The 12,572-nt window shown below is 38.4% G+C and overlaps 1 protein-coding gene across 1 annotated transcript in view; it reads right to left on the reverse strand.

Annotated features, from left to right (window-relative positions):
- The window catches only part of LOC138638758 (cytochrome P450 2K6-like), a 28,247-nt gene extending 15,954 nt beyond the window's left edge, over positions 1-12,293 (reverse strand). Inside the window, exons 1-5 of the mRNA XM_069728318.1 lie at positions 12,234-12,293; positions 9,369-9,565; positions 7,836-7,998; positions 5,659-5,808; positions 1,749-1,909 (exon numbers count right to left, since the gene is read on the reverse strand). Of these exons, the coding sequence (XP_069584419.1) occupies positions 1,749-1,909; positions 5,659-5,808; positions 7,836-7,998; positions 9,369-9,551 (657 nt within the window). The 5' untranslated portion in view covers positions 9,552-9,565; positions 12,234-12,293. The remainder of the gene's footprint in view (positions 1-1,748; positions 1,910-5,658; positions 5,809-7,835; positions 7,999-9,368; positions 9,566-12,233) is intronic.
- Positions 12,294-12,572: the final 279 nt, after the last annotated feature.

Raw genomic sequence — 12,572 nt, forward strand, 5'->3', positions numbered from 1 at the left:
GATTATTTATTTCTTGTGTTTTGGGGGTTTCACAATACCTAGATTGAGCATATCAGGTTACTCAGCTGGACTTCAACCCTAAGGACTCTCACTAGGCTACAGGGCAGACACTTCTGGCTGGGTTCAAGTCTACTCTGCTCATACTTTGGGAAAAAATATTTTAGTACATCAAAAGGTTTCCCCATACTTTGACCAATTGCGTCCAGACCTTCACATTTATTGAATCCCATTAAGGATATCGTTTTACACCCAGGAAACAACATTGGATTTTGCCTTGGCCTACACCTACAGGGGAACAATAGACTAACATCCTTACAAGAAATTCTTAGTCTAGCAAAAGTGACCTCTATCTTCAGTAGTTCTCACCTAGGAGTCTTCTCCAACAGGACACAGTTCCGTGCCACTATGAGGTTACCATCTCACACAGCCTCCCACCGTATATGCTAAAGGCATGGGGTTTCACAACTTTGTGAGTCTCTCTCCACGACTCAGTGGTTTCTCATGGCAACTATGCCAATATCACAACTACGCTAGGCTGGAAGCGTGCAACCTGCATGTTATGACTTATCTACTTGGCTCCATCATTTGGCATATATGGCGCTATGGAGTAGAAGGATTAATTCCAGGTTAATTTTGTCCCATTTTAAATTGGTTATGCAAGATTAATAATATATTTTTTGTTTTCAGTCACTGGTCTGCTGTTATGATCTGGTGGCCTAGGAGCAGCATGAGACGGACTCTGGAGAAGGTGGTCCCTGTACTGACCGCAAACCCTGAACCTAGCAGCGCAACTAGAAGTAGCCGTGGGGGGTACCTAACACTCCCTAGACCCCTCGGCACAGCCTAAGATCTAACTACCCCTAAAGACAGAAACAGGAAACCTATCTTGCCTCAGAGAAAATCCCCAAAGGATGGATAGCCCCCCACAAATATTGACTGTGAGAGGAGAGGGAAATAACATACGCAGATATGAAATCAGATTTTAGCATAGGAGGCCATACTAGCTAAAAAGAAAGAATAGAACAGAGTACTATGCGGTCAGTATAAAAACATTAGAAAATATCCACCGCAGAAAATACGAATCACCACATCTGACTAAAGACATGGGGGGTATATCAGAGAAATAGCTAGGCTGCAAAAAATCCTTCACAGACTAAGCTGGACAAGACAAAAACATGAAAATGCACAGAACTATAAGGTCCACAGCAGGTGGACAGCAAAAACAAAGCCAGGACTTATCTTTGTAGAAAAACACAGCAAACTGGAGAGACCAGCAGGGAAGTGAATCCTTCAAGAACAATGGACAACTGGCACTGACTAAAGGATCCTGCAAAGCTATATACCCCAGTCAGTTTTGCAATTAGTAGATACACCTGTCCACTCCTGCAGTCCAGGCACAACTGCATTACCCTCTACAACCACCGGAGGGAGCCCAAAAGCTGAATTCACAACAGTTTGCCCACTGTATATAAGCAAATCTTTACTCATCCACCTCAGGTGAAGAGCTGCCTCTCAGCCCGTGCCCCCTGTCCTTGTTGAAAGTCTCTAGCAGTCATGTCCTAGTTACACAGCATTTGACCGTTGCTACCAATTTATGAGCTCTATGGTGATGCCAAGAAGGAGAGAAATGTATGCAAATTATAAAAATGTTTGATGGTGTGATGGTTAAGCAACGTTTGACAGCAGACGGTGCACCCTCCCACACCCATTGCCGAACTCTGCAACCATTTACCACATCAGTAGCTTACCAAGGCCATGGGGCTACCAGCAATCATGGCCGACTCCATTACTAATTTCAAAAGTCTGTGAAGTTTTTGGTCATCATAGTCAAAGCGATGGCCGAATAATATAGATACAATGATATTACAGATGGCAGTGTTCATGATCATGGTGTTGTCAAAGGGTTCACCTAAAAGAACAGCAAAAAAAAAATGGAGAATAATGATTGGAAAGCTGAAAGCTGAATTTATTGATCAGTATAAAGACAGAAAATAAAAATAGATTCCTGACAACTGTTAGGAAATACAGAAATATATTAAGATAATAAAGAAGAGAGTTTGCAGGGAACCTGTCACCTATGAAACCATTGTTTATCTGCAGGCAAAATTCATGTGTGGCAGTGTAACTGGAAAAGCGGCTACAGGGAGAAAATACAGATATTATATATTGTCTGCAGCCGCTTGTTTCCAGTTGTCGGAGTAGCTCAGGGGGCAGTAACAGTCACAACACAGTCAGCGTGCTGTTATCGCTCCCTCTACACATTGACTGACAGCATATCGGCAGCTTGTTTGTGACTGGAAGTGATCGGCTGCAGGGAGGATATAAGTTCATTTTCTCCCTGCAGCCGAGCTTGCAAGAGACCAGCCTAACATGAGCTATATCCTATTTACTACAGATTAATGCTATACCTGCAGCTAAGCAGTGTTTTTTAGGAGACCGGTTCCCATTAATAGTAATAGTTAAAGGGGTTTATCCATTAACAAAGTACATTTTAGTTAATAAATCTTGGAATAAAAATAAGTTTCACAATTGATTGTGTTAAAAAATGTTTTTCCAGTGCTGAGATAATCTTATAAATGTGCTCCTGCTTTCTACTGTTTAATGGCTGTCTGACTGTCCAAGAACATGGTCTGATCATACCATAGCTCCTGGGAGGGGGAGGAAGCAAAAGACTATACAGACATTACAGCAGAAGATCACAGCTGATTCTTTTGCGGGACAAAGCATTTTACTGCCAGTTTTCAAGCAATTTTTTTTTACCATAAAGAAAGAATAATTTGTGATCCCATACTGTTCTGTCTGTATACTCTTTTTCTTCCTCCCCTGCCCAGGAGCTGTGATATAAACAGCAATATCCCTGTACGGTGAGACATGGACATTACACAGTACACAGCAGGGGCACATGTATAAGATTATCTCCACAAAGACACAATTTTTTTAAACACATCAAAATGGAGAACGTATTACTATTCAAAGATCTATTGACTAAAATTAACTTTCTATGTGGGAAAACCCCTTTCAGTACATTGAGGCTTTATCATGGTAAATAAATGATTCTACATAGGTGGCTGGATTATATTAGTTATATACTTGTACATAGGAGCAGTATTATAGTAGTTATATTCTTGTACATAGGAGCAGTATTATAGTAGTTATATTCTTGTACATAGGGGCAGTATTATAGTAGTTATAGTCTTGTACATAGGAGCAGTATTATAGTAGTTATATTCTTGTACATAGGGGCAGTATTATAGTAGTTATATTCTTGTACATAGGAGCAGTATTATAGTAGATATATTCTTGTACATAGGAGCAGTATTATAGTAGATATATTCTTGTACATAGGAGGCAGTATTATAGTAGTTTTATTCTTGTACATAGAGGCAGTATTATAGTAGTTATAGTCTTGTACATAGGAGCAGTATTATAGTAGTTATATTCTTGTACATAGGGGCAGTATTATAGTAGTTATATTCTTGTACATAGGAGCAGTATTATAGTAGTTATATTCTTGTACATAGGAGCAGTATTATAGTAGTTATATTCTTGTACATAGGGGCAGTATTATAGTAGTTATATTCTTGTATATAGGGGCAGTATTATAGTAGTTATAGTCTTGTACATAGGAGCAGTATTATAGTAGTTATATTCTTGTACATAGGGGCAGTATTATAGTAGTTATATTCTTGTACATAGGAGGCAGTATTATAGTAGTTTTATTCTTGTACATAGGAGCAGTATTATAGTAGTTATATTCTTGTACATAGGGGCAGTATTATAGTAGTTATATTCTTGTACATAGGAGCAGTATTATAGTAGTTATATTCTTGTACATAGGGGCAGTATTATAGTAGTTATATTCTTGTACATAGGAGCAGTATTATAGTAGTTATATTCTTTTAAATAGGAGGCATTATTATAGTAGTTATATTCTTGTACATAGGAGCAGTATTATAGTAGTTATATTCTTGTACATAGGAGCAGTATTATAGTAGTTATATTTTTGTACATAGGAGCAGTATTATAGTAGTTATATTCTTGTACATAGGGGCAGTATTATAGTAGTTATATTCTTGTACATAGGGGCAGTATTATAGTAGTTATAGTCTTTTACATAGGAGCAGTATTACAGTAGCTATATTCTTGTACATATTGGCAGCATTATAGTAGTTACATTCTTGTACATAGGGGCAGTATTATAGCAGTTATATTCTTGTACATAGGGGCAGTATTATAGTATTTATATTCTTGTACATAGGAACAGTATTATAGTAGTTATATTCTTGTACACAGGGGCAGTATTATGATAGTTAAATTCTTGTACATAGGGGCAGTATTACCATAGTTATATTCTTGTATATAGGGGCAGTATTATAGTAGTTATATTCTTGTACATAGGGGCAGTATTATAGTAGTTATAGTCTTTTACATAGGGACAGTATTACAGTAGTTATATTCTTGCATATAGGGAGCAGTGCTATAGTAGTTATATTCTTTTACATAGGGGGCAGTATTATAGTAGTTATATTCTTTTACATAGGGGGCAGTATTATAGTAGTAATATTCTTGTACATAGGAGCAGTATTATAGTAGTTATATTCTTGTACATAGGAGCAGTATTATAGTAGTTATATTCTTTTACATAGGGTCAGTATTATAGTAGTTATATTCTTTTACATAGGGACAGTATTACAGTAGTTATATTCTTGCATATAGGGAGCAGTGTTATAGTAGTTATATTCTTTTATATAGGGGGCAGTATTATAGTAGTTATATTCTTGTACATAGGGGCAGTATTATAGTAGTTATATTCTTGTACATAGGAACAGTATTATAGTAGTTATATTCTTGTACATAGGGGCAGTATTATAGTAGTTATATTCTTGTACATAGGAGCAGTATTATAGTAGTTATATTCTTTTACATAGGGGCAGCATTATAGTAGTTATATTCTTGTACATAGGGGCAGTATTATAGTAGTTATATTCTTATACATAGGGGCAGTATTATAGTAGTTATATTCTTGTACATAGGAGCAGTATTATAGTAGTTATATTCTTTTACATAGGGGCAGCATTATAGTAGTTATATTCTTGTACATAGGGACAGTATTATAGTAGTTATATTCTTGTACATAGGAGCAGTATTATAGTAGTTATATTTTTATATAGAGAAGAATTAAAGTAATTGTTTTCTTTCTCATAGAGCTTAGTATTGTACAGTTGGTGTAGTATTTTTTTTGCAGTGTAGGAGTTATGGCCATGACACGATTTACCAATGGTTTACCACTAGTGATGAGCGAGTGTACTCATTGCTCGGGTTTTCCCCAGCACGCTCGGGTGATCTCCGAGTATTTTTTAGTGTTCAGAGATTTCGTTTTAATTGCCCCAGCTGAATGATTTACAGCTATTTGTCGGCTTCATTACATGTGAGGATTCCCTAGCAACCAGGCAACCCCCACATGTACTCAGCCTGGCTAGTAGATGTAAATCATTCACCTGAGGCAATGAAAACTAAATCTCCGAACACTAACAAATACCCGGAGATCACCCAAATGTGCTCAGGAAAACCCGAGCAACGAGTACACTCGCTCATCACTATTTAGCACTCAGTTACATACATACATACATTTCAGTATAATAATACTTTTTTTCTGACCTTTGTAGGATCTAAATATTTTCATTAGATAATTGGTTTCCTCATTAATCTTCTCTTCTATGGCTCTTGTCCCCATACCATAATCACGTAATGTGGAAAGAGTAAACCGTCGCATGGCTTTCCAGTTATGTCCATTAGAGAAGACAATACCTGTGAAATAGACATAATAAACCATTTTTCATCTTCTCAAAATCCTTTCCTTGTATAAAATAATATCGCATTAAATGGGCCTCAGTCTAATAGATGGAGATGTTCATTAAGAGGAAAATTGACTCTACAACTACACGATAAATTGGACAAAGAGGATGGAGACATTTAGCATCCAGGGCATTTTTACAGGGGTAAGACAACATTTCCTCACAATGTAAGTGATTTACAGTTTTGCTCTTTATTCCACTGACTAAATTTGGCTTTTATTAAACTAACATTGACCAATCAATGCCTTTTCAAACCTAGTTTTTAAGGTGTAAACACCCTACTATCTCTCAGATGCATATTTAAAACAATAACTTTTGGCATGTAAGTTATTGCATGTTATTGACTGGGCAGAACTCAGTGGACTGCTGAGCCTGGGTGGCTCTTGCGCTCGGTCTCGTAAAAACGTCTACGGTTCATTCCTTGAGCCAATCTCTACAGATTGAATTCAATGTGGAAAGTCGATCGGCTCAGCCAGTGAAATTCAGTAATCACTGATCAAAACCCCCAAAATATCATAGCATTTTAGCCCTCATTTCCATTTACATTTTTTGCTTCATTTGTTTTTTTTGTGCTTATTTTAGCCTTGATTCACTTAAACACTCTGGGGAAAAAAAACAATGTATGACTATAGTATATATGCCCAGATTGGGGTCAGATGGGGCAGTGCATTATATCGCGATTTCCCTTTTTGAGAGCTCTCCTTAGTGTTGTGCCATTACAATATCCAAATGCTTATTAAGAAATATGGTGTTAGGGTTGGCGGAACACACCGAATATATTTATTAAGTGAGATTGGTGCATTCGCAACCCGGGATCCACCTTGCAGGAAAGAACCTGCTGCTAAGTAAATGGCGGCACTTTATGGCGGTATGAACCAGCTCTGTTAGCTTCACAGAGCAGCCGAGAAGGCAAAGCTCTGTGCCCTGTTAGACTTTCACAGAGGCACAGGCTAACCACTCAATGAGAGCATTCAGTGGTCACGCATGTACACAAAACTCCTAGCCGGAGGTGCCAGCATTCTAGGGGCTTGTTTCTGCCGGGTCCCTGAACACACATAAACATAAACTCCTCGCCGGAGGTGCCAGCATTCTAGGGGCTTATTTCAGCCGGGTCCCTGAACACACATAAACACAAACTCCTCGCCGGAGGTGCCAGCATTCTAGGGGCTTGTTTCTGCCGGGTCCCTGAACACACATAAACACAAACTCCTCGCCGGAAGTGCCAGCATTCTAGCTGCTTATTTCAGCCGGGTACCCGAAAACACATGCAAACACATGACCATACTGGCGCAAAGCACATAACATATGAAGATACTAGCGCATGGCCGTGCGGCCTTGCAAGCCTTAAATAGTTGCAGCACGTTCAGGACCTTTCAAAGAAGGACCAATGGAAGTACCTGAGCATGTGACCCTAGATCTCCACTGAGAGATCCTGCCCTGGGCATGCTCAGTGTGTGCAAAGTAGGACTTAGTCCCAGAAAAGCCTGCTCACCACAGAACAGTGCAGGGTACAATAGCAGAGCCTGGAGAGGCAGCAGTAACCCTTTGCACAGTACCAGTCTCAGCGAGATGCTGGGAGCGACGTCTCCGCTGAATAGGCTCCACTGCGGCCGATGCAGAATGGGAGACCGCAGCAGACACGGATCGAGACTCCCCCTGTGCAGCAGAGGAAACTCGACTCCTAACATATGGATTCCATCAGGGTGCAAACGTCACTTAGGATCTCCAATTCTGATAGACGTTAGTCATCCATGTAGTACATATGAATGATTACTATGCATTACTAATTTAAATTTATCAGAAGGAAATTCTTTGCTCGTTATAGCTTCTCGGACACAAAATAAGGAGCCAAAATGCAGCCCAAGAAGCAGTCATTTAATAAGCAAAAATTGCTGAAAACCATGGATGATCCAATTCTGCCTATTAAATTTTCCAACCAGATGCATAAAAAAAGATAATAACAGAACATATAAATGTTACCGTAGCCTTTCGAAAAATCCATGAAAACAGGTATGTTGGGTCTGTCAGTGAACATCTCTGCTTGGTTCACAAGAGCTTCTTTCACAACGTCATATCCGGACAATACAACCATCTCCTGAACTCCAATCTTCATACTGTAGACTGGACCATACGTCTTTGCAAGCTGCAAGTACATACAACCAACAGTTCTGTTTTAACTGGAGCACAGGAGGTTGGAGTTTACTCGAAATTAGTATTTCTAACATTTTTTTACTTTCTAACTTTTATGGGCATAACGAAATCAAGGTTACAGTTACTCAATGATTTGGAATTCAAAATGTTTGTAAATATGCAAATACTCAAGTAGTTGTCACCTGTTGCTATGTTGCTAAGTTGTAAACTACAACACTGAAGAATTAGTCTGCTTCTTCTAACATGCAAGAACCTCAATCCCATCAAAATATTTTTAACTTGAAAAAGGGCTGGACTTAATTAATAACAGTGTAAAATATTTTTAATAATCAGAGGCATAACTGAAAGTCTTGGCCACCAATGCAAAACCGTCAGCAGGGACCCTAAGTAACGTGTTCCAGTTATGACTGATAGTAGAGACACAGTAAAGGGACTGCATACCTAAAAGTACTTGGTGATGCTTCAGATATTTATTGAACCATATTTCACATTTTTTGGTGAAACACTGCGGTAAGTACAGTATTACTTAATGTTTCGAGTGAAGACCTTTAATCAGATGTATAGGCTATGTTCACTGCATATAGGTCAAGGGGATCAAGGGAGAGGGCCTCAATTCAGCTGAATCCTGGTTGTCCTTGTTTGGGGAAATCCCATGCCACATCCTGAATTTCATTGACCTATATGCAGTGAACATAGCCTATATGTCTCATGAAGGGTTATCACCCAAAATGTTACTTAATACTGTACTTACCACGGTGTAACTAATGAATATTAAACACTGTCAATAAATCCTATTTGAAGCATCTCCAAGTACCTATAGATATGCAGTTCTTTCACTCTGTCTACTATTCGTCTGCAGGAGCTCAGTGGTGGTCTCCAAAGGAACCAACACTCTTCTCAAGCTAAGGCTCTGTTACTGGGTGTGTCACATACCTGTTTGATTATTTATGACTCTGCTGTCTGTGTATGTGGAAGAAAGGCTTAAGTGTGTGATCTGGCCTGTATCTGATCTCAAATGCTACTTTCTCTAATTACTTACCTTGGGTAGTATCACTGTGATAGAGTAATGCTAGTTAGTAGGTATTTTAACCCTACATGAGTATGAGAAATAGGTATGTTTCTGTGTACAGGTCTACCTTATAATTCACCACTAAACTTTAAGATGTCTTAAGGCACTGGAGATATGTATCAGATGACTGATCAGCATTATGGTCTTTCAAGATGGCCAATCAAGTCTTAAGCCATATCAACCAATTGACAACCAATTGCTTTATAATGTATGTATTATCATCTGTTTTAAGTTATTCTCAGCCTTGGAAGGCATCTACAGATGATGAAAAATCAATGATCTCTAGATCTTACCTCTTGAAATGATAAGTAAGGTTTCTGAACATCCAAGTTGAGAATATTTCCGATTATTGGCCATGGCTTTGGACCAGGAGGATAATTTGGGTAAACACGTTCCTTCTGTTTATACATAACAGTTGCCAAGAAAATGCATGTTACAATGGACAAGAGAACTGTGACTGGATCGAGGGGCAACATGTCCTCAGAAGAACCTGTGGTGGAGAAATAAGAGTCCTTCATTGCAGTGTAATGTGTATAGCTAATGACATGCATCTTCCTAACCACTGATGAGCACAGGATTTGGTAGGATTGCAGATACATATTCTACAGAGTTGGTCACTTAACATGAGCTGGTCAACCTAACTTTACATATTATAATTACTTTCTAGCTATTCAATGCTTATACCATGTTTTTAGAAAGATTAGTAATCATTTCAAGTTTTTAAGTATATGGAACCCATTTGAAAAGCAACTACTCATGTTTAACATTTTGACAGACCAAATTAAGTCTTTCATTCATCCACACTTTACAAAATTGGTGTCTTAAAGGGGAACTCCGGGGAGATAAAACATTATTTTTACTGCCCCTGCCTTATAAACTGTAATTATGAGATACCCAGAGCAGTTAAATTATCTTTATAACACTTGTAATTCAGTGTGACAGGAGCTGCTCCTCACTGACCTCCCCCACTGTAAGGGGCAATACCTCACTCTCCAGTGTGCAGCTCCCTGCTGTGAGGAATAGCCAGCCTGGAAAGATGGTGGCCTGGCCTCACCCCCTGTTTTCTGCAGAGAAACAGCTATTATCAGAAGACTGGCTGATAGCAACAGCAGGGAACTGCACCTTGCTGAAATGTCCCAAAAAAGGGTGAGCAATGAAGAGCAGCTCTTGTCACAATGAATTACAAGAGTTACAAAGATAATACACTGGACGTCTCATCTTTTTAGTGTATGAGGGCAGTTACTGTACAATGTTTTTTATATCCCCAGAGTACCCCTTTAACATGAGCAGATCAACATAATGTTGCATACTATAATTACTTTCTAATTATTCCATGCTCACGTTTTTTTTAACAAAATGTTGTAATAATTTAATTTTTACAGTAAATTAAACCCATTCGATCAACAACTACTCATGATTGATATTTTGGCAGATCAAACTTATTCCAACGCCAACTGTTATGTGTGTGATACTGTCTCCTAGAAGAACTGACTCTTGAATCCACAAGTAAGATGTAAGATGTGCAATGTATGCAACTTACTTACATCAAGAACATAAGTTACCTCCTAGTTATTAAAGTGTGAAATGATAACATTGTGAATGAAGCCTTGTTTACATTGGACAATTACTGTAAGTGTTGCTAAAAAAAAGTTATTCGGAAGCTGTCCATAAAGAGTATCTGTCATTTCAATTATTATTTTATAAATCAATAATACACATGAAAGATAAGAAACTATGAAATACATATTATAAAAAAATCTGCTTCCTTCTCCACCAGGACTGTTTGTTTGTTCATTAATAAAATAAAAATTAAAACTATAATTACACTTTAGGGTTCTCTTATTAATTTATATTTCCATTAGTCTCGGCATATACAGTATATTGGAAGAACTCCCCTGACATTTGTGGTAAATCTGCAGAACCAACATCATAAAAATGTATATATATATATTTCTAACATTGAGGACTTTCACTTAGAACCACTGACTTTCTGGGGTTTAGAACCTCAGTAACTTCTGCATATCCTGGGCCAACTACCCCAACCAGTAGCATCCCAATTTTGGCTGGCACCCACGAAGAGGAGGTAGCGCCAAGCTTAGGAAGCTGACCGAGTACAGTGAGAGTTGTGGCAAGGTGACCTGAATGCCCTAACCTGGGTTCTCCAAACTTCTTTGTGGGTTCAGTGATGGGCAGTGGTCACTTGGGGTGATGTCCTGTAGAGTCTCTCTGAAAACAAAGGCAGATTCCTTTTCTATTCCACAAGTCCCTTTCAGGTCATTTCCCCACAGGATTGGGAAAGGTGGGGAGATGTAAACCCTTACTGTTCGATTGTTTAATTAACCTGCATTTTTGTCCTCAAAGGTCAGTGGACTAGTAAAGTGCAGGTAGCTTCTGCAGTATGTAATCAGCAGGCATTCCACAAATTAACAAGCAACAAGAGTCAATGCACAAGCTCATATGAAAGAATGGTGCATGTCCCTGGACCCAACAAACAAAGGAATAATACCTTTGGTATAATTAAGAATAGTCCACCCTTATCCCAGTAGCCAGATGGCTGCTGTGTGGTCTCAGCCAATATACTAGCTAAGGAGCACAAACTTACAAACCCTTGCTGTAGAACTTGCACATGTAGTTCTTTAGCTAACTGGATCGCTGTACTCGGCCATTTTTGTTTCCCCTGCTCTCTGATGTTGCAGAAGCAAAGCTAACTTGTGAAAGTGCCCAGTTTGGACCAATGGTGCCACCATGCTTCTGGTCTAAACTGTCAATCATCAGAAGCGGAGCTTCCCTGCAGCAAGCAGGAGGCAGAGGAGCAGTGCGCTCCTAGATATGGGATAATCAGACAACATCTGTAACTTCCCATTCAGAATCAAATGCGACGTTTTCAGGGATGCTTTAATGAAGAACATGATCAGTCATCTCTGCTTATATTCTCCCATAAATAGGAAAATGCATTTACAATGTAGCTAAATGCAAGAATAACATAAACAGAGAATATTACATACTTTAGATTACATTAGATACTCTGTCATAGTTACTTTGTAAATTTTTTTAAGAAATTATACTTTTATATTATATTAATTTATATTTATTTTTTAAAGCAATTTAAAGTCATTATTAAATGTTATTGAAACCAGATGAAAGACTACATTGCTTACCAGGCAATTCAGAGAATACAGCTGGATGCCTGTTGTCTCTTCAGTCCGTCTGTAATATATTATCACGGAGCCTTATATATAGCAGGGAACACTGGGAAAATATTTAAACCCTGAACTGACGTCACCTGGTGCATTCTATCTCAAGAAGATCTATAGATATTGCAAAACTTTTCCTTTCAATAATTCCTCCAGTAATAACATTGCATATCTCCCCATTGTTAATTAATTTCTTGTAGACGAGCCGTAATACAATGGTGAAATCAGTGATATTCAGACATATTGCTCTGAAAGTTATAGTTCTAGAGAGTTTTTTTTCTATATGTGGAGTTTACATATAGA

The sequence above is a fragment of the Ranitomeya imitator genome, chromosome 5 (genome assembly GCF_032444005.1).
Source record: "Ranitomeya imitator isolate aRanImi1 chromosome 5, aRanImi1.pri, whole genome shotgun sequence".
In the NCBI taxonomy this organism is placed as follows: domain Eukaryota; kingdom Metazoa; phylum Chordata; class Amphibia; order Anura; family Dendrobatidae; genus Ranitomeya; species Ranitomeya imitator.